A 22473-nucleotide genomic window follows, 5' to 3' on the forward strand; every position below is an offset into this window, starting at 1 on the left:
CGTGCGTCCAGCTGAAAGATGATTCTTGCGCGCCGTCCGGGGTGCCGCGCGAGTTACCGCCGCAGTCCCCTCCGGGAGGAGAGAACGCTGAGCCCCGGGTTTCACCGAAGGTCAGAGGGGCGGGCGGACCCGCGGAGGTGGAAGGCTGCGCGCTCCTCGGTGCTCGGGGCCCCGATACCCAGGGCAGCCAGTAAGCGGCGCTGGGCCTCGGGTTTGGCGGGCCCGAGCGGCGGGCTGCGGATTACCTGCAGCAGAGGGGAGCCGGCGAGCTCCTCCCCGCCCGCCGCCCCCACTCCCCGCCCCCACCGCGGCACCAGCCGGGGCTCCGCGGGCTCGGCGCACTCGCTCGGAGGAGCCGGGGCCGAGCAGTCGGCCGCCGCGGGCAGGGAGCGCGGGGCCGGCGCGGCTGGGCTGCGGGGTCGCCCTCCTCCCGCACAGTGCGGCGCAGGGAGGCTCCCGCCTCGGCCGCCCCCGCCCGCGCCTCCTCCTCCGCTCTGCAGGCGGGGACCGCCCGGCGCTCGCACCCGGCCGCCGCGGCCCCCTCCGCCCCCGGCTCCGGGCGGCGCAGCGGCAGCGGCAGCGGCGGCAGCAGCAGCAGCGGCGGCGGCGGGAGGCAGCGCGAGGGGCCGCCGCCGGGCTCCGCGGGGCTCGGGAGCCAGCCCCGGCGAGAAGGCGCGGAGCCATGGCCGATGGGGGCGAGGGCGAGGACGAGATCCAGTTCCTGCGAACTGTAAGCGGCACGCAGCCCGCGTTTCCCCCGGGGGCCGGGGCCGGGCAGAGCGGCGGGGGCGCGCGGGCGGGGCGGGGTGCCCCCGGGGCCCCGGGGGAGCCGTGTGGGGGCGACGGGAGGGAAGGGTGCGTGTCCGTGCGCGCGTGGGGGAAGCCGGGGCCGGAGCGCGGCGGGAGCGCTGAGAGCGGGCGGGAGGCGCGCAGCCTCCGGTCCCGGGGCGCCGAGGACCGGCGCCTCGCAGCCGCCGGAGTCCCGGAGGAGGGCCCGTCCGGCCTGACCCGTGGCGGGGCTTGCGCCTTCCGGATCGCCGCTGGGGGTGGTTGGTGGTGCGGGCCGGGGGGCCTGTGGGGCCCCGGGACGAGGGCTGTCGCCGGGAATTCCGCCGCGGCGCGGTTTCCCCGGCTTGCGGGCTGGACCCGCGCGCTGTCGCGCAACCCCGGGACTCGCCTACTTGGCGTAGAGCGCGCCGCGGTCGGCTGGTCCCGGAGGAGGTGCGGGACGCGGCCCCCCCCCCCCCATCTCCCCCAAGTCAGGGTGCTGCGGCGGGGAGGAGGAATCGCCCCGGTGGTCACCGAGGTTCCCTGGCACGCGGGCCACGGTGCTGCGACCGTTTGCAGAACGTGGAAGGGATGGGAAGCGAGTGTGTGTGTGTGTGTGTGTGTGTGTGTGTGTGCGCGCGCGCACGCGGGGGTGGCGGGGACATCGTGAACATGTCGTTCTCAATGCTGGCTTATTGAATGCCTAGTGCAGCAAAGTGTGAGCGCGTGTGCGTGTGTAAGGGCAGGGTGACTGCCCGGAATTTCCACACCGGGTGGCAGCAGGGAAAGGTTGGCTCCACACTGATAGAATTTTTTTTCTCCTTAAGTACCTCCTGGCGCTGCTCCTTCCCCTCGCTGATTTGTTCGAACGCTGCAGATACTTCCCAGGCTGAGGCATTGCTCACCTCAGAGCTGGGACTGGAGAGCCTCTTGGCAAAAGAAAATGCCGTAACTTCGCGGTAGGAATAACCTAGTTAGCATTTGCAGCATCCTTTCTTTCCGTCGTTCCTTTCCCGGCACTTGTTTCCTCCCCTCCGAAAGATTTTTCCTTCCAGGATTCCCCCCCACCCCCGCCCGAGGACTGCAGCTTCTGCTTTTCCTCAACGGTGCAAAAGAGATCACTGCCCAATTACCCGCACAGTCACGAAAATCATAGATTTAAATTTTGAAATATTAGCCAGACAGTAACTTTTAGGTGTGAAAATAGTGTAGATGATGTATACAGGAGCAGAACAAGTGAAAATGGTCAATTTGTTCAGGAACGTTGTAAGTGGCCATTTTTTTTTCTTTTGGTCTTCTAATTTTTTAAGGCATTTATTTTTCCTTAATATTTACGGTGGGGGTGGAAAGCCTTTGTAAAGGATAAGATCCAGGGTCAGCCTCAAATGAGGAATGATCTGAGCTAACGGCTACACGTTATGCACCATTATATATGCTGTTTGAAGTACAACTGGCCCACGACTGGACTCTGAAGAGCCTGTAGACTAAATCCTTGCTCGTGGGGAATGTTTTAAGCCTACTCATAACACAGTTTTTTTTTTTTTAAGTGAAAAACTGTCCATAAGGTTTTAAAAAAATTAATAAAAGACACATGGAAATAAATATGTTTCTCCAAACCACAACATCTTTTGTTCAAGTGGACAAAGCATTATTTCCTGTGTAATTTTTAAATTGTTTTTTTTTTTTTTTTCAAACCCCATAGGGTTAAAATCAGCTAGAAAAATTTGGAAGGCTTCACACATTCAAGGGCTTCCTGCAGGCTTAAATGTTAAGCCACGCTGGTGGACGTGGTGTTATCAGAATACTTAATAGAGACCGGGGTAATGTGCATGCTGATGGGGTTCTGCACATATAAAGTAATGTTAACTCCGTGCCACTCAACAGCTGCCTTTCAGCTGGTGCGACACCTTTGATAAGTGGGTCCTGTGTAGAGATCTGGCAGTCCTAGGCTGGGATTTTTCTTTTAATAAAACATCCGTAGGTTGTGCTGATGATAAATGACCTTGAAGGAGGTGGCACAGTAGAGCAGGGGAATATTTTTGGTGTCGCTTAACGTTTAAAAGGAAAACATGCCGGTTCCTCTAAATTTTACAATTTTACGTGGGAATTCTCCAGTCCTTTACCACCAACTCCACTGCCTTCTGCCCTTGCTCCTTTCCATTTTATTCTCTTAACCTGAGACTGTGTTAATGATTCAGAGATGGTAATGGAGTTATTAACGGAGAGGATGTAGTTCTTACAGTAAATTCATCTCTCTCTCTCTCTCTCTCTCTCTCTCTCTCTTTTTTTTTCCCCCAGGGCATTTCTCTGTTGTGTGCAATCTTCTCATTATGGGTTATTTCTCCTTCTCCTTCTGTTTTAAAGGAAATGGCCCAGAGAGGGTTAATAATCTGTATATTAGATGAAATAGTTATAGATCACAGTTAAAGCTATTGTGTTTAAAAAAAAACGAATATCAGTCATTAGGAGACCTTAATTGTGTAGTTGATCATTTCATATATCTGATTAGAGAACCTTAAGTATTATCTTGGATTCTTATTTAAACACTATGGCTCATTGACACATCCTTGGCATCCTTCTGTCCACAGAAAACTTGATTTCTTCTTCTTCTAGAAGACATCGGTGATCACTGTTAAGGGAAGCAAAGGTGAAATCTTTAATGAACTGTGTCCATGAGTTATGTCCACTGCTGTGAATTAATTCGTCATTTGTGAAGGGGAGTTTTGTCACTGATTAGCCTGTGCCAGGCTTTATCATTATGCAGTTGTGAGTTTGCTGACATTTCTTGCAAGTGGTTATGTGGATGAACGATCATCTTTGATTCAGTGACTCCCCCACCAGCTGGAAGCTTGCCCACTCTGATGTGTTTATCTTGGAGAGAAAGTGAGAATGTGGACGTGTAAACCCTGGATGTGCTAAGGACCTAATCCTATCGTAAAAGAAGCCTTCAGCCCGTGATGGATTTGTTCAGTGTCCTATCCAAACATGCCTGTGATTTGGAATGGGTGGTTTATTTTATTTTAAAATTCTCAGTGAACTGTAATTTGGTACTAAAACCATGGATCTTTTTAGTAACACTCCTCTTATTTTCCTAGCAATCATAAAATTTTATAGAGGGAATTTCTTGACTTCAAGAAAGCCTTGATGGAAGATGACCTTGGTCAGGGGTTAATTTTCCCAAGTACTTTGCTTTTCCTTCATTTGTGTCGGAAAGTTCAGTTACTCTTTTTTGTGTTTATGCGTAGATCGAGATTGAAAACTTAATCCAAGCTGCAGACATTATTCCTACGGGGATGTTTTGGCTTTCCTCCGGCCTTCCTTTGCAGAATGAGCAATTTAACTGTAGATTTCTTTGCAGGACGTGTACATCTTGCAGATAATAGTAAGAATTTTAGAAAGTACTCCGCAATTAATAGTAAGAATCCTAAAGTATCAGTTCTAGCACCCAACAGTGTGAAGTAGATTGAGCCGGAATGTTTAGCCTCGTTTGTGGAGGTACAGGAAGGTTAATTGTACAAAGTCAGTGACTCAACAGTGCGGAACTAAGACTGAAATTCAGATTTTAGGCTAATGTCCTTTCCAGGAGGGAAAGGCTGCATATCAGCGGTTCAAGTAGGTTTCAGTGCTCCAGCAGACAAGGTACCCAGTGGCTTTTGTCAGCTGTAGGAATGTCATGGAGTACAAAGGAAAAGACTCTGAGTGGGCCGTGGGAATTTGCACCTTTTGTTCACTTGATAACGAAGGCATGACGATAGATGTGCACTGTGGTATTTTGTCAAGGGACTGATAGAAAGTGCACCCAGGCTTACATAATCGGACTTTTTTTTTTTTTTTAAATTTGTGTGTACACATTCACAGGAAGGGCAGGATCTGAAACAATTAGGGCACTAATTTATTTGACATTCAGTCTTATTTGTACTTGGGCTTTAGGTAAGTGTTTTTTTTTTTTTTTTTTATCAAGGCTGAATTAGCCGAGAGAAGATTACAACTTCTGGGACTGTCCTTGGAGACAGGAGGAAGGCACACATTTGGCTCCTGAAACTGTGACATTACGGGAATTTTATTAATTCAGAAAAACATTTGTTGAGCACCTTCCGCATGCAGGGCGTGATATTCAGTGTGAAGGAAGCATCCAGAATACGGAGAGATGTGGTTTGCAATTATAATTGCAAAGAAGCGACTTAGAGGCTGGCGTGAAATCAGAAGGGAAGAAAACACATGTAAAAATTCTAGGATATTAGGGTAGGAGGAGACCTTTAGAAAACGACATCTCGTCTACCCCCCCCCCCCCACCCCCCGCGGTCATTTAAATAAGGACTAAAGCTCAGAGAGCTGAGATGCTTTGGCCCAGTGTCCTACTCCAAATTAGGGGCTGTCTTGGTTCATGCTGTTATAACGAGACCATGCAGTGGGGGAGGGGGGCTTAAGCAGATATTAATGGCCACGGTTCTGGAGGTTGGGGAGTCCAAGATCCAGGTGCAGGCAGCTGCCACGTGTGACCTCTTCCTGGTTTGCAGCTGGCCGTCTTGCTGTGTCCTCACAGGGCTGAGAGAGAAAAATCTTCTGCCCTGTGCGTCTTCTTATCGGAACCCTCACTCCATTCCTGAGGGTCCTAGCCTCCTGCCCTAATGACCTCCTAAAGGCCCCACTTCCTGATGCCGTCCCATTTGGAGTTGGCATTTCCCCGTATGAAATTTAGGGGGTTGCAAACATTCGGTCCCTAGCAATGGCGTAGAGTCAAGCCAGGTGCGTGAAAATCTCTGCGGAACGGTCAGGGAGCTGGTTTTCAGCACGCCACCCTCCCTACAGAACCCACCTGTCCTGTCGTATCCTTCTCTTTCCCCTTCACAGGGTTCCCTGTCCACGTCCGCCCCCGGCCTTCCAGCCACTGACAAGGACGCTGCTTTCCTTTTCTCTGAAGCTGCCGTTTCTCTCCCGTCCTAGACCTTGGCCCCTGGCCCCTGGTGCCGGGCGGGAGTCCGCACATACTCCTCCTTTCCCTGCCTCCCTCTCCGCTGTTCTTCTGGTCCACCTTGACGCACTCGGATTTCTCCCGCCCTAAAGTTTCTCCATTTAGCCGCTCAGCTCTTCCAAATGTGGGCTCCACCCACAGCTGGTCTCTGCCTCTCCTTGTAATTGCTACCTAGCTGCTTTTACCCCGAAAACCGCTGAGCTGGGTGTTTCCGGTAGCCCCCTCCATGCCCAGTCGAGATGCGCCCCTCCGCCCCTGTTCCCGTAGTCTCCACACGCTCTGCTAGACTCGCCCTCCCTCCCGAAGTTCCTCTGTGCACTTTTGGAGACCTGGCACATTCGGAGTCCTTTTGATATATATTTCTGATCAGGCTGGATCTTTGGAATAATAGAGTTTGAAAAGACTTCACGATGACCTCATCCAACTCTGAGAGCCAGAGCGATTATAGGAACTTTGTCAAAGTCACTCCTTCCTGCAGGAGAAACCCACCTCAGAACTGACCGTGCTCTGCCCCTCGCTGCCAGCTCTCCCATCCTGAGCTCATGCGTATTCAGCCCCCTAAGTGGCTCTTCCTCCAGTGGCTCTGTGTCGGCCAGTGGCACTGCCATTTTGAGCTCTTAGAAACACCAGTGTGGTCCTAACCTTCATAGACCTGCTCTGAGGTCTTTCTCCAACAGTTACCTAGCTTATGTACTTGGGGAAATTTTTTTTTTTTTAATTTCCCTTACGGCGTAAAGATAATATTAGGCATCTCAGGGGGATTTTTGAAGATCATGTGATAGAATTTATGTGCAAAGCCTATTCCACTGCCTGGCTCATGTAGGCACTCCATGCATTTGTTGAGTTCTTTTCTCTTCTCTTCCTGTATCTTACTTGTCATCATCTCCTGGGGTGTTTTCCTTGGCATCTGGCTCAGATTTAGATTTCTTTCACACCCCAGTACTTGTTGTGACCCTTCATTGTCCCTCTACCCCACCAGCCAATAGCAACCCACCTTGAATTCTCCTGCCATTTGAATCCTCCTAAAACCCGGTGCCCGTGACGCCACTCCCCAGTTCCACGTTCCTGTCACATGCGGTCTCGTGGCTCTGCCTGGTTCATGACCTTCTATAATCTGATTTTTGACACCTTACTTAAGTTCCCCATCCTCTTGGAGCCCTTGGGTCACTCCAGCCAATTGTGATTTTACCTTTCTCGAACCATCTCTCGAGTGTCCCTGTTCCACACATTTTATCACTTACGTGTGGCCCTAATTTTGCTCCCCTGAGGCTCTGTGGGGGGGTTTGTGACTGTTGGGGGCATTCATTTCCCATGATGCTTAGCGCAAAGGACAGGTTTGAGAGGAATCGTGGAAATGGAGGACCAGGACAAGAGAAGAGTTCCTCCCTCTCTCGTCCTCCTAATAGTTGTGAAGATCCCGTGAATGTGTTCGAATGCAGAAAGAAGTTATCTGTGATGAGAGAAGTGGACAAACATCGTGGGAATGGGAGAGTGTTAGTAAGATCCCTCCTATGGGCAGAAGAGTAGGAGGTTAGGGGAGGTATGTGGGTGAGACAGACGAGGTGATGGTGGGCTGTGGGAGAGCTGCGGGGGCTCCTGGGCCATCAGGGGTGGGCATTTGGTGCTAGACATGTGAGGAGCATTCCAGAGAGGGAAGTTACCGAGACAACTGACCTAAGGAGAGAACGAGACTAAATGGAGGCCTGAGTGAGTCTGAGTGAGAGACACTGGGTCCCTGTCAGAATTTGCATTTCAAACGAGATGCTTCTAGATGGTGAGGTGACTCCCAGGGCGTCACAGGTGCTTCTGGTGGGGCAGTTGCATCCACTTATTTTCATCTCTGTGAATCACGGGAAGAATATTGGAACATGAATGGTTGTGTGACTTTGAGGGTGGAGGTGTCCTATGAAAATTCTTCTGGGAAAGGTCAAGTGGGGACTTGGCTCTGAGGGGCCCTCTGAGGTTGCCGTGTTAGGAGTTCCTGGGGTCAGCCAAACTCAAATCATTTAGAAGGATGAGTATAACAAAAAAACCTCACCCTTTTGGGGCACTTGGGTGGCTCAGTCGGTTAAGCTTCCAACTCTTGATTTTGGCTCAGGTCGTGATCTCATGGTTTGTGAGATCGAGCCCTGCGTCGGGCTCTGTGATGACAGTGTCCAGCCTGCTTGGGATTCTCTCTCTTCTTCTCCCTCTGCCGCTCCCCTGCTTGCTCTCTCCCTCTCTCTCAAGATAAATATTAATAATAATAAAAAACACCTTACCCTTGTGCTGGAAGTACGTACTTTCAGTGACTTTTGAGGTCCTTGGAAATTCCCATCCTGGTAGATCACAGGGTCAGTGACCAAACTCCTAGTGAACCTCCTTTTTAATCTTCTCTCCTGGCTTAGTGAGGACTTCTCTGGCCTCCTGTTCTTGCTGGGTTAGTGAACAAGTGAGCATAGTTCTGGGGTTTCCTAAAACATTACAGTTGGCCTCAGAGCCCAGATGGGAGGTATATTTCCTGGTTCCTGTGGCCCAATGAAAGTTCTGTAGTGATGTTATTTTTCAGTTAAACAGAAATTTGAAGTTTTCCACTCACTAGGAGTGTCCAGACGACCTGCGTGTCGTTGCCTCCGGGCTCGTTAACCAGGCAGAGTTGTCAACAGAGTAAGGGACCAAGAGAGAGCCAGGGCCACCGAGTGCCCCGGTGAGACCTCCGCTAGGTGGCTGTGCGCAGCCACTGACCATCGCTGACTGGAGAGGAGGATTTGCCAGTTTACCTGAAGAAAACCTTAAGTCTAGCTGGGGAGCCAGGCGAATGCAGGGCGAAGTGAGGAACACCGCGGAAAAGGCTCTAGGAACTCACAGGGCGGTGGGGCCTTGTTGGGTCCGAGGGGGGCTGAGGCAGGAGTCACCCAGGGGGCGCCATGAGCACACACTTGTTCACAAGGACGCACACTTATTCATGTGTGTCGGAAGGTCACGTGTGGCTGGCCGGTGAGGGTCACGGGTCCCACGTCGTCATCAGCACATCAGGAAGAGCAACGGAGTGTGGTCCACTTAATGTTTCCTTCGACAGCAAACGGTGTTTTCCCCTGTGAAACTTTGTGATTTAAAAAACTCCCTGCACACGTGTTCCCCTTCTAACGAAATTTTTAATTATTTCATTTCTCTCTGAATTTAGAATCTGACTCATAATGGTCACATGAACCCGTGAATTTTACTTGCGTTTTAACACGTAACCAAAGATATAATACATAAACCAAAGATACGTATATGGTACCTATAAAAGATACGTTTTTGGAGGACAAAAAAAGAAAAATACGGGACAACTCAAATCCTTGAGTGTTGAGTAAATCGGGACATTGTTAAAGTCAGTACTAAATGTCACACTGAGTTTATAGCCATTCAAAGTTGTGTTCGCTTGCTTCCCACAGCAGGTTTCTGATTATCAAATTAAAAGGAATTATGATTTAACTTCTTTGAGATTTCGGAGGAGTTTGTATTTCTTTCACATTCAAAGAAATTTTCATTAAGAAATTTTGGTCTCACACACACACATACGTATAACGCATTCACATGAGAGCAAGATAGTACTCCATATATATTTTTTCAAATCATTGTTTTAAGCCACTAAGCTTTGGGGTGGCTTCTTCTTTTTTATTTTTTAATGTTGATTTATTTTTGAGAGAGGGAGAGGGAGGGAAGGGGAGGGGCAGAGAGAGAAGGAAGACCCAGAATCTGAAGCAGGCTCCAGGCTCCGAGCTGTAGGCACAGAGCCGGACGTGGGGCTCCAACCCACAAATCGCGAGATCGTGACCTGAGCCAGAGTCGGATGCTCAACCGACTGAGCCACCCAGGGGCCCCACTCCATATTTCTTTTTTTTTTTTTTTTACCAAATTTTGACCCAAAAGTGAAATTCTGTTAAATTAGTTTGGGGTGGCAGTGAAATGTTCTCTGTTCCTGCTTCTCATACTTGAATGTCTCGTTTTTGTTCTTTGAACGCGGTAAGCGACAGGGCCCACGGGTGAGCCGTCTGTGAGAGATGCCATTTTGATGGGGGCAGGGCCAGAGACAAACCAGCATCATCCCATGTGTCTTTTGAGGTTGTCTGGGGGAATTCTTAGGGACATCTGGACAATTCTAGAGACTGACGGAAGTCACTTGAAGTATGGTGGCAGCCCTGAAGGGCCATCATCTCTCTGGTGTGGTCAGGAGACCGGGGCTATTTTACGGAATTATCTACCTACCACCGTTGGTGACTTAATTTCTCGTAGGTATATTCGTAGTCACTGTCCAGAATGTCTGCTCTGGGTATTTCACTTTTATCTCCTCATGAAATCCATACAAAATCCCTCAGAGGCAGGTACAAAGAAGTTCAGTCACTGGTCCCCTATTGCCAGACACAGGCTGTGGAGCTAGGGTTTCAGGCCCAGGCAGGTGGCTCTAGAACCTGCACACTTAAAGACTGTATGGGGTCCCTTTCGGCTGGAGATTAATTTGTTTTAAAACCAGAGGGAAGCTTGATGCCTTGCTTTTCTCTGTGGGAATGTACTTTATAATATCGAGTGTGAATTTCTTAAACTACCAGTGCCTCACAGGGTACGTGCCGCATGAGAGGCCCTCCTTAGATGTTTGTGGAATCGAAGTGACTGGATTCTGTGAGACAATATGTTGATAATATGTTGACGATAAATACAGAATAGAGCAGTCGTGTGCAAAGTTGACTAGGCTGTCCTAACTCAAGAGGCACACATCGGAAACTGAGTTTGTTCATGGTATAATAATACCAGGTACGTGGGAGACACTTGGCAGGCAGAAGCCAGTCCCGTAGAGCTGAGGTGTCGAAATAGCGGAACTTTGTACACGTCACCTGGGGACCGGTAGGCTCGTGGTCCTGGAGGCTTGTGCTCTGTGTAAATTCAGAGGAGACAAAAGGTGAAGAGTGGTGAATGTAGCCATAATGGGAGGGCTCAAAGGCCACCTCCGTGAGGTGGGGTAAATTGCCACGAAAGGAGGTTTGATTTTATCTAAGACGTGAAAAGAACACACAAAGGTTAGCATCCAGAATGCAGAACAACGTGTTAGGCAGGAGCCGAAGCTCAAAATGCCACATGATTTCTGAAAATGCCCCCATCCCGATTCCTCTTTACGGTTTCTGAAAGTTTGGATTCATTTTATTTTTGGAACAGTGGACATTTGGGGGAATAGGCTGAGGGATGACAATACATATCGAAGCGCCTTTTTTTGAAAGGAGAGAATATTTTAAAGAACTGCCCTTCAGGGACATGTACAGTTATGAGCCTATAGGGCAGAACACATTTTCTTTTCTTTCAGAGAAGAGCGTGATGGAAGGATGATTGAGGCACCTGAAAAAGTTAGCAGGCACGCACGCATGCTCGCATGTCTTTACTGGATTTAATCCCCGATGGCATTTTATTTTTTTCCTTATTCTCTCTTAGCATATCCCTTCCATCCCTTCTGGTCCGGGACACATCTGTCATGATTTGTCTTCACGGACAAGGCTCACGGTTGGGAGTTTTGCTCAGCTTACAGGTTCTGGCTTGTAGGTTCAGTGAAACATCAGGAGAATGTTTCTTCCCGAGTCACAGACAAAACGAAAAGCTGAGCTGAATGCTTTCTGATTGATGGCTGTCAAGGAAGCCGGAAGCATCCAATTCTTCTGCTGTCCTCTCTGTGACAGTAAAGGGGGCCACTGTCTCCCGAAGACGGGGTATCATTATGGAGTATAAAGGTCCCACGACTGCGGCTACGGAGAACAGCATCCTTCAGGAAAGCCTGCAAAATTGGCCCAACTTAAGTCCTTCGTACACACATGAAGATACAGAAACTGCAAAGGAGAAGAGAGAGTTGTGGTTTTACCTCTTCCTTCTCCTGTTTACTGTCTTGTCTCTCCCACCCCGCCTCCCCTGCAAGACCGCTTTGATACGTACGTATGTATGTAGTTACTTATTTGAGATATAATTGACACATAGCATTATATTAGTTTCAGGTGTACAACATGATTCGCTATTTGTATACATTGTGAAATGATCAGCACGGTAAGCGTAGTTAACGTCATCCCCACGCATAGTCACAAAATATTTGTTTCTCCAGATGAGAAATTTTAAGATCTACTTACTCTCTGAGCAGCTTTCAAATATGCAATACGGTGTTATTATCTGTAGTCACCATGCTATACATCACATTTCCAAGGCTTAGTTATTTTGTGACTGGAAGTTTGCACCTTTTGACCCCCTTCACCCATTTTGCGCCCCCCCCCCAGCCCCCAGCTCTGGTGACCACCCATCTGTTCTGTGTATCTGTGAGTTTTTGTTGTGTTTTTGTTTTCAGAGTCTACATTTAAGTGAGATAAGACAGTATTTGTTTTTGTCTGGCTTATCTCACTTGGTGTCATGCCCTCGAGGGCCATCTATGCTGTCACAAGGGGCAAGATTTCGTTCTTTTTTATGCCCGAGTAACAGTCCATGGTGTGTAAATGTATACCGCGTTTTCTTTCTCCACTCATCCTTCTGTGGACGCTTACGTGGCTCCCATGTCTTGGCTGTTGTGGTAATACTGTCGTGGACGTGGAGGGTGCAGGTCTCTTTTGGAATTAGTGTTTTCCTTTCATTCAGTTAAATACCTAGAAGCGGATCCTGTGACAGTTCTATTTTTAATTCCTTGAGGACCCTCCATACTGTTCTGTGTAGTGGCCGCCCAAACTCACATCCCTGTTAATAGGGCACGAGGGCTCCCTTTTCCCTGCATCCTGGTGAACGCTTGTTATTTTTGATCCTTTTGATAATAGCCATTCTGACAGGTGTGAAGTGATAGCTCGTGGTGGCTGTGACCTGTATTTTCTTCTGGTTCATTTTGAAATATTTGTTGACCACCTACTATGTGCCGAGCACCATGCTAGGTGCTGGGACTCAAATCTCTCTGGGCCTGTTCTGCTTCAAGGAGTTTATTGTACCTCTGGTGGGTGGGATGGGGAATAAAGAAACAGCAGATGTCCTCCTGTGGATCAGATGCAAGAAGGAGACAACTGCTATGAGCCAGGATGTTGAGGAGGGAAGGATGTGTGTCTGATAATCATGGTTGCCTAGGGCTTCCTGGAGGAGGCATTTATGGTCACAGTGTTTTCAGACTCAAAAGGAATGTCAGGTCCAGCTTAAGGATTTTCTAGTGGAGGAAAATGAAAGTTCCTCAAGAGTTTTGGCTCAGACAGGATAGCCACCATTCGTTCATTCAATTCCCCCAGCAATCCATTACGTCCACAGGGCAGTTGACTGCTTTCATGCAGATCAGAAGATAGATGTAGGGCAGTGACTTGCTCAAGGGCAGCGAGTGAGGACATGATGTGGGTGGTGAGCCCAAGGTCTTTGTGGCACTAGACCCCGATTTTGTCCTTCCCTCTCTCCCTCCTCCTCCTGTCCTTGCCTTCTTTCCTTCCTTCCAACAGTCGGGAAGAGTTGGGCAGGACTGTGGATGTGGCCGATGAAAAAAGAACTGTGGGTGTCCTGTCCGCCTCACTCTCCTATTTGGGTCATCTCTGCCTCTCCTTGGACTTTTGAGCTATTTTACAATTCCTTAAGTTGTGGGAAACACAGAGCAGTGATTCCTGAGTGTTTGGTTGTTGATCACGGAAAATGCAAAGTGTCTGGTGGAACATGGGCACTCGGCAGTTTTGCACATTGCTAGCAAGTTCAGGTTCATTTTTCTGGAGGACTTTGATATGCACACGTCCTTCGGATTCTCCTTTGAACCTGCTCTCTTGTCATACTGGTCCTTTATTGCTTAGGAATTCAGTAAAACCTCAGACGTGCGTTCATTTTATGTTTGCTTAAGAGTCGCGTTTTTACCTCTTTAAAAGAAATCTTTGATGTCACCAGTGCCTTTTAAAGATGGGTAGAGAGGGAGGGAGCTAAAACATATGAGACTCTTAAGAACTGAGAACAAACTGAGGGCTGATGGGGGGTGGGAGGGAGGGGAAAGTGGGTGATGGGCATTGAGGAGGGCACCTGTTGGGATGAGCACTGGGTGTTGTATAGAAACCAATCTGACAATAAATTTCATATTAAAAAAAAATAAAGATGGGTAGATTTTGATGACTTGGGTGAGGCGGGTGGGTAGACAGGATCCCAGGTGAATCGGAACGCGAGTGGAGGCAGGGTGTGGGTTTTCTCTGTCTTCTCCATTCCCGATGCGTGTTTTCTCCTGTCTGCCCTGCTCCGTGTCCGGGAGGCTCCTGTTCTCCCTGGGCACTGGGAACACGCTCCTCCCTTGCTGCCTCCAGCCCAGGGCTGGTAACAGCTCCCCATCATTGCTGGCCTCGCTCTGTTGGACCCTGTCACACTCCCTAGCGACTCCTTGCTCCTTTCATTAAACACCTTGCAGTGGAACCTTCTGGAGGGGTCGTCTCTTTTCTTGCAGGACCCTGGACTGTATAGCCGGGAGACACATGGGGCCACGGCCGGCGAAGAGACTGTGTGAGAGTGTGGGCTGTGGTAATCCCAGAAGGCTGGAGAGCCTTGACACCAGCAGGGGCAGGGATTTATCCTGAATTGGGAAGGTCAGAAGTGCCTCTGAAGTTATTCTTCTGTTTTCTCTTTCTTTCTTTTTTTTTTTCCCCCTCTCTGGGGAGGGAACTGGGTCAGAGCCTCTGTTAGGAAGATTAATACGGCGGCAATTTATAAGATGAATTGGTGTATGGAGAGATCAGATGGAGACTGCAGGTCGGAAGCCTGTTAGGGGACGGTCGCCGTGGAGTTGGCGTAAGATAATTCGGCCCAAATTTGTGTGCTGGCTGTGGGAACGCAACGGAGGGGAGAGGTTTAAGAGATGCTGTGGAAGAAGGAGAGGAAGAAAAGGAGGAGCTTAGGAGACTCAGCGACACGTGGCCCAAGTGAAGGTTTCAGGGGAGGGCTGTGGGGTTAAGTGCGGACATACTGATTTAGAGGTACGTTGTGGACTACCTTGCGTCCTCCCCGAAGTGATGCACCGGAGTCCTAACCGGTGACTCAGAGCGCGATCTTATTTGGAGACACGGTCAGTTAAAATAAGGTCGTTAGGGTCGGCCCTAATCAAAGGTGATTGGTGTCCTTACAGAAGGGAAGTGTGGGCTCAGACACGTACAGAAGGAAGATGATGTGAAGATACATAGGCAGAGTGCCATGTGCGGACAGGACTGGAGCCGTGTTCCCGCAAGCCAAGGGATGCCCGAGGCCCTCAGAAGGACCCAACCCTGCTGACTCTCTGATCTCGGGCATCTGGCCCGCGAGACGACAGATACTGAACCACCCAGTTGTGGCTCTTTGCCGCGGCGGCCCCAGGAAGCGAATAGGCGGGCAACACTGGAAATGTGCATTTAGCGTTCGAAGAGGATGCGCCGGAGGGGGCAGATTTCGACGCCGTTGGCCTGACAGCAAAGGCGGGCGGATGGTGGTGTCCCATCAGGAGCACGAAGGGCGCCTGGTAGCGGAGGCTTGATGCGGTCTCTCCGAGGAAGGTGAAAGCAGATGCCGGGTGCAGGAGAGAGGTGAGGGTGGCCGGAGCTGAGGAAGACGGTGCGGATGGACATTTTCATCCCGTACGTTGGTGATGAGGAGGAGGAGGGATGGGGGGTGGGAGCCTGGCCGGGGGTGGGGGGAGGACGGGAGCTTGCAAGAAGTCATTACTTTTTCCTCATGGGCGAGACCATAATCTAAGTTAAGGAGGATGAGGGATAGTTGCTGGAGCAAGACTGTAGGTGCTGGGCAGGAGAGCGGCCGTCCTCCCCCTGCTGCCGTAACCGGGCACACGGGGACACTGATGCATCATCCCCTTATTGCAAATGCTTCATCACTGCTTTACCTAATTCGAGAGCACACGCCCTTTTCATTTGGTTTTAGGTTAGCTTTGCACAATTGCATTTTCAGCCGGGGACCTTCTGGTACGCGGTTAAAGTCAGAGCTTTGTTGGCTCTAAACTGGGCGTGTTTCGCTTGGATGTTGCATGGCGTCATCGGTGATGGAATGAGCCACCTGGGCTTGAAGCGGGCCTATCTCAGTGGGGTGTGTAGAAGTCCCCAGTGCTGGTGTTTTTTTCTTTCCTTTTTTTCCCCTTTAGCTACTGACTCAAAAAGATTACAGGGTTTGTATAGGTCTTTACAAATAATTTTTTAGCGAATGGACAGCCTAGGAGTATATTAAAACAATTCTCTGACAGTTCGGATCAGGGGAACGTGTTGAAATACCGTAGGGAACAAAAGGATTCTGCTGCTCGCAACTGCCCTTGGCTCTCCTAGTATGATAAATAGCTTAGCCGGCTCAACAAACTTCAGTAATTTTTCAGAAAATTAAGCAATTTACACTTTTGAGATATTTTAATTTCCATAAAAATTACATTTGTATGTAATTGGCACTCTACGGCAGATATAATTTGTAGCTTGCAAAACTCTGTGTTTTGTTGTAAAGCTAAGTAGTAAATGCATATAGCATTTAAGCGTGCACATCCCAATTTGTCTCATACTTGAACACCAGGGATATAAAAGTAAAAGCTGTCAGCAGATGTCTGTGCTTAACAACAAAGAATGTATCTTAATCTCTTTATTGCCCTCAATCACTGCCTGCAACACTTTCTTAAAAGGAAGCTGCTTTTGAGATGACGATTATCGTAGGATCTGCCCCACTAGCCAAAGCACAGGCTCGCCACCATGCATCGATACAGAATTAAGATAAAAGTATGTCACCTTTTGCCGCTATTAAATTAGATACATCTGACCTTGTTTAATGTACATAGAGGGGCGCCTGGGTGGCGCAGTCGGTTAAGCGTCCGACTTCAGCCAGGTCACGATCTCGCGGTCCGGGAGTTCGAGCCCCGCGTCAGGCTCTGGGCTGATGGCTCGGAGCCTGGAGCCTGTTTCCGATTCTGTGTCTCCCTCTCTCTCTGCCCCTCCCCTGTTCATGCTCTGTCTCTCTCTGTCCCAAAATAAATAAAAAACTTTGAAAAAAAATAAAAAAAAATGTACATAGGTATGTATGTGTAATAAATATGTATATGTAATAAATATGATATGCCACATGTCAAGCAAAGTTATACACTTTGCAACTTTTTAAGAACCTCTTCAATCAGTAATGTACTAGGTGAAGAATTCAGACACGTCATCTGTCTTTTTGGTCTTGCTGGGATGTGCCTGGGGTGCCAGCATTTGCTACACAAACAAGTTCAAAGACTCTACCTTTCCATGTGCCAGGATTAAGTTTTAGAACGAGCCCAGACTCAGACGTAGCAAGCCACGCATACCCAGTTCTCACTCCTTTCTTAGGAAATGAAACCACTCCGGGTGCCTGGGTGGCTCTAGTCTGTTAGGCATCCAACTTCGGCTCAGGTCATGATCTCATGGTTCATGGGTGCGAACCCCGTGTCAGGTTCTGTGCTGACAGCTCGGAGCCTGGAGCCTGCTTCGGATTCTGTGTGTCTCTTTCAGCCCTTCCTCTGCTCGCTTGTGTGCGTGCTCTCTCTCTCTCTCTCTCTCTCTCTCTCTCCCTCCCTCCCTCCCTCCCTCCCTCCCTCCCTCCCCCTCTGCCTCTCTCTCTCCCCCCCTCTCAAAAATAAATATTTTTAAAAAGTTATAAAAAAAGAAAAGAAAATGAAACCACTCTTGTGCAAACGTAAAAGAGGGTTTGGGCGTGCCATGGGGGGCAAAGAGGAGCTGGACCAAATGGTCTAGAGGCTTCTTCCTCTTGTCCCTGGGACTCTGTCGTCATTTCAGCCGGTTGCAGTCCTTCTGGATACTGATCCAGAGAGAAGGGGAGAGGAGGACGATGGTAACAAGCACAAACTAGAAGGTGGGAGGGAGGTAGCCACCCCACATTTTTATTTTAAAGTGGTAAGAAACTGCCATATCTACTGTGAGTAGAGCATTTTCTAGTTTTAGTCCCGCCAAGGACATTTTCTGCAGAACAAAATCTTGAATTTTGGATTGGCAGGATCGGCAGAGCAAGAAACAGGGCATAAGTTATATCAAAAAGAAATATTGTTCTGGAACGGCCCAAAGCGAGGACTGATGTCAGTAGGGAGTGGCACCAGTGATCCTATAAATCACACAGGGGTCATGCAGTCACACAGGAGGGAACAGAGAGACATTTGTCCCTTCCCTCTACAGATGGGCAGCTTGAAGCCCAGAGTTCTGGAAGAGGGGGCATGTATGGAGATAACCCTGATGACTCAGGTTATAGAAACGGGTTTAAAATCTCAGCGTTAACAATGGTGATGCTGTTGCCCTCTGCTGTGAATAATGGAGCAAAGTAGAATCTGACTAAAATGGAGTCTGGTGAATAAATCAAGGAGAAGGGCTTGCAGATCTTTGCATAAGAGAGAAAATGAGTAATGGAACCCTCTTTTGCTTATTCAGGCCATCAGAAGTCAACATAATTTAATAGTACAACTTCCAAGATGGGGGCCAATATTGTGGATAAATGGAGTCTATTTTTTAAGGTTAGATAAATCCAGCCTATTTTTATGGGCAGAGGAAAATTATTGCTGACGTGATTTGATAAGGTTCTTCTGTGCCATAAACTGAACTACTGAGAACATAACAGTTTTTCACATGAAGTAGAGAGAAGAAAAACTACTGTAAATTATAGGAGACTAAGGCTGTGTTTATATTTGGGCGTTGAATTAGTATGTTTTGGGGCACTCATTTTTATTTAACTACACGATTGGCTTTGGGTTCCTTCAGTTCCTTATGAATCCCATAAATATCGGATTGACCATTTTTTAGGTTGATGTTTTCACTGAATGGTGATATTATGAATATACCGGGTGGGAGGGACCATGATTTTTTATGTGCGTGTGTTCCTGTTTTCAGCAAGGATGTATTCACTAGCATCTATGTATCAGGAATTTGTGGGATGCTGGGGGTTACCCTAGAGCTTTTTTCTTCATTTGTATTTTCAAATCGTTTTTATAGAGTCACTAATAAATCTCCTAAATAGCAAAGGGCTGAGGCTAGAACCCAATGCACCAACCTAGTAGGATTTCCTTCTAAGTCTGTGTCACGTCAGTTGTGTATTAGAATCATCCGGTCTGCATTTTCCCATTTTGTCCAAGGGGAGATTAACAAGGATTATCACATGCTGGCTGAAAACTCTCGTATTTGTAACAGTGGAAATAGAAAGTACGTGTAAATTTATATATTACTATTGTTATTATTGTATTCTTAGCATTTCTAAATACCTGTTATGTATCTGCCAGGCATTCTGCTTGACTCCATGGATATAATGAGATATATAAGACATAGTTCTTGCCTGTAGGCAACTTTTCCTAAGACTGACTTATTGGCCTTCCCTAGACTCTTTTTCCTGTTGAATTTTTCTTAAGTAAATAAAAAAAAAAAACCCACAAACTTAAATTCACAGTGTAATTAGATTATACCTATAGTAAAGCACGTAAGTTTTGTCAAGTTGGTTTAGTGCGTTTTTTATTTGTTTTTAACATTTTTTAAAGTATAGTTGACACACAGTATTATGTTAGTTTCAGGTCTACAACTTGGAGCTTTGACAAGTTTATACGTTATGCTATGTTTACCACAAGAGTTAACTGCCATCTGTCCCATTATGTTGCTGTTGCAATATCATTGGCCATAAGTCTTAAGTGCGCAGCTTGATGAATTTTTTTCAGTATGAACACACCTGTGTAACTACCACTCAGACCGATCTGTAGAATGTTGTGTGCAATTAGAAACCTCTCTCACCCCCCCCCCCCGATGGTTACCGCCTCTCCAAAGGTAACCACTGTTGTAACTTTTAGCAAAATAGATTAGTTCTGCCTGTTTTTGCATTTTATGTAAAATGGAATGTTACAACATGTGGTCTTCTGTGTCTGGTTTCTTTGCTTAATATTATGTCTGTGGGATGCGTCCATGTTGTTGTATCGAATGGTGGCTCATTATTGTCATCGTTTTATGCCACAGTTGACTGAATCATTTGGTTGATAGATACCGGCTTATTTCCAGTTTTTACTGTTATGAATAGAGCTGGTATTGTGAATAATGCTGGTGTTCTCAAATGTTGAATGATCACCTGAAATACAGGTATGTGTACCTTTCTCTTAGATGTGCACCAATGAGTGGAATTGCTTACTGGGGATACTTGAGGCTCAGGCTCTGAACACTTAACCAAAGTGGTTTCACCAGTCAATGCTCCCACCAACAGGACTTAGTCAATGTTAATTTTTCTAATAAAAATTAATCCCTATGGCATATATCATTGTGATTTTAATTTGCATTTCATGATAACTCATAACACTGGGCATCTTTTTGTATCTTTAATGGCCATTTGGATATTTCCTTGCGAAGTACCTATTCAAGTATTAACTCATTTTTAAATAAAATTATCATTTTCTCATTAATTTGTTGACTGTTGTATGTGCTGCCTGTGTAAGGCCTTTTGTCAGGTTTGTTGCAGATATCTTCTCCAGCACGGCTGCTTTCCCCCTCTTTTATGGGCATTTTATTGTGGTAGTTGAACGGTAGTTTTTCCTTTCAGTGAATTTCAAGTGATCAGGTTTTTCGTTCATGATGTGTTCATGTTATACCTTGTTTAAGAAATCTTTGCCTACCCAAAGGCCACAGAGATTTTCTTCCGTGTTTTCTTCTGGAGTTTTATTATTTTAACATTGACCTTGAAGTCTATAATCCATGTAGAATTGATTTTCCATTATAGCTTGAGGTAGAGTTCAGTTTCCCCACCACACCGCCATGGATGTCCACTCGATCCAGCACCAGTCATTACAAAGACCACTTTCCCCCCCAATTTTTTGCTCTAATCCTGTGACTTTTAACTTGGTCCAGTTTTATATTGACTTGTTATGCGTTGGTGTTAGTCCTCTGACTTTGCTCTAATTCCTCTTTCATTTCAGTTTAAATTTTGGAATTGGCTTGTGAATTCCAACAAAATAAACTGCTGGGACTTTTAATGAGATGACATTGAGTCTGTAGACTAATTTGGAAAGAACTGGTATCTTCACGGTATTAAGTCTTAAATTTCTCTCAGGGATTATACTTAGTTTACTATGAGAGGCTTTTTGGATCAGATATATTCCTACGTTCTTGAAACTTATTGATGTTAATGTAAATGGCATCATTTAAAAATTATTTTCTAGAACCTAAGAATATAGTTACCTTTACATATTGACCTTGTATCCAGCAACCCTGCCAAGTTTACTTATTAATTCTAATAGACTACCTGTTGATTCTTTTGGATTTTCTCTGTACCCAATTATGTCATCTGTGCCTAATGACCATTTTATTTTTTGCTTCCCCATTTTATTGTTCTTGTCCCATTGTACTGGCCAGGACCTCGGTAAATGACAACTGTAAGACATGATGGCAGATCTTTGATCCTTTTCCCTAATTTCTGAGAAAACTTAGAGAATTTCATCAACTATGATTGCTGTAGTTTGGTAAGAGGTTATGTCGTGTTTTATTTTCTTGAGAGAGAGGGAGAGAGCGAGTGAGAGTGCAAGTGGGGGAGGGGCTGAGAGGGAGACAACAGAATGTAAAGCGGGCTCCAGGCTCCGAGCTGTCAGCACAGAGCCCAATGCGGGAGTCAAACCACGAGTCCAGAGATCATGACCTGAGCCAGAGTTGGATGCTCAACTGAGCCACCCAGGCGCCCCCATATTTTCCTTCTTTTAGATTAATCATGATTGATTTGTAATTATCTTGGTATGTTAAAATCATATTTAACTTTCAGCAGATGAAACCCAATCTTTGAAATGTAGAGATCCATGGTGAATATATATCAATCGAGGATCGTCTGGACTGGGACCAGAGAAGGCAGAGGCAGAGTGGAAAGTAAGGTGGCGGGGCAGTGATCGTCTCCCTGTGTGTGGCCAAGTTCAGAGGTTCCCAGTGGTGGCGGCAACGGTGTCCATCGGGAAATTGGCTATAATTAAGTATTTATTAACACTAGCTTGAGAGTTATATGTTCTTTTATTGCTCTTTCAGTGTTTATGGTAGAGATTATAGCATATATTCTTATTAGTATCTACTGTAAATGAGAACTTTTCTATTGTACTGGACAAAAATAGTGCTGTAAAGACCCCATAACATTTTAACTTCATTTACCCCCTCCTGATTTTTTGTGCTATTGTAGTCATGTATTTTAATTCTCTTTCTCTCTCTCTCTCTCTCTTTATATATATATATATATATATATATATATATATATATATATATATATAAACTCCACAAGACATTTTTTATTGTTCTTTTAATAGTACTCATTTAGATTGATTTGTATGTTAGGCTGCCTTGTATCTTACTTTCCTTCTTGAATCACCATGCTTAAATCTGGGATCGTTATTCTTCTATCTGAAGAACTCCCTTAGGATTTTTTTTTTTTAAATCATAGGTCTATGCAAAATAAATTCTCAGTTTTTGTTTGAAAGCATCTGTATTTCTCCTTGTCTGAGAATAGAATTGGCAGTTGTTGGTGGCTCTTTTTTTTTTTTTTTTTCAGCATTTGTAGCTTCTGTTTCTGTTTGAAAGGTCAGCTGTAAGTCTTATTTTTTTTCTTTTCTTAATGTTTGTTTATTTTTGAGAGAGAGAGACAAAGAACATGAGGAGGGGAGGGGCAGAGAGAGAGAGGGGGACACAGAATCCAAAGCAGACTCCAGGCTCTGAGCTGTCAGCACAGAGCCCCATGGGGGGCTCCCAACTCAACAACTGTGAGATCATGACCTGAGCTGAAGTCAGACGCTCAGC

The 22473-nt window shown here is 46.9% G+C and overlaps 1 protein-coding gene across 6 annotated transcripts in view; it reads left to right on the forward strand.

The window, feature by feature from the left end:
• Window positions 1–637: 637 nt before the first annotated feature.
• The window catches only part of RYR2 (ryanodine receptor 2), a 767906-nt gene continuing 746070 nt past the window's right edge, over window positions 638–22473 (forward strand). For 4 of the 6 annotated variants that reach the window (XM_030335590.1, XM_030335591.1, XM_030335592.1 and 1 more), the window contains exon 1: window positions 642–730. In XM_030335590.1, coding sequence (XP_030191450.1) covers window positions 683–730 — 48 coding nt within the window. In that variant the 5' untranslated portion in view covers window positions 642–682. Of the gene's footprint in view, window positions 731–22473 lie in introns of all 6 variants that reach the window. The other 2 variants (XM_030335594.1, XM_030335595.1) reach the window with 2 other exon arrangements.

The sequence above is a fragment of the Lynx canadensis genome, chromosome D2 (assembly GCF_007474595.2).
Source record: "Lynx canadensis isolate LIC74 chromosome D2, mLynCan4.pri.v2, whole genome shotgun sequence".
In the NCBI taxonomy this organism is placed as follows: domain Eukaryota; kingdom Metazoa; phylum Chordata; class Mammalia; order Carnivora; family Felidae; genus Lynx; species Lynx canadensis.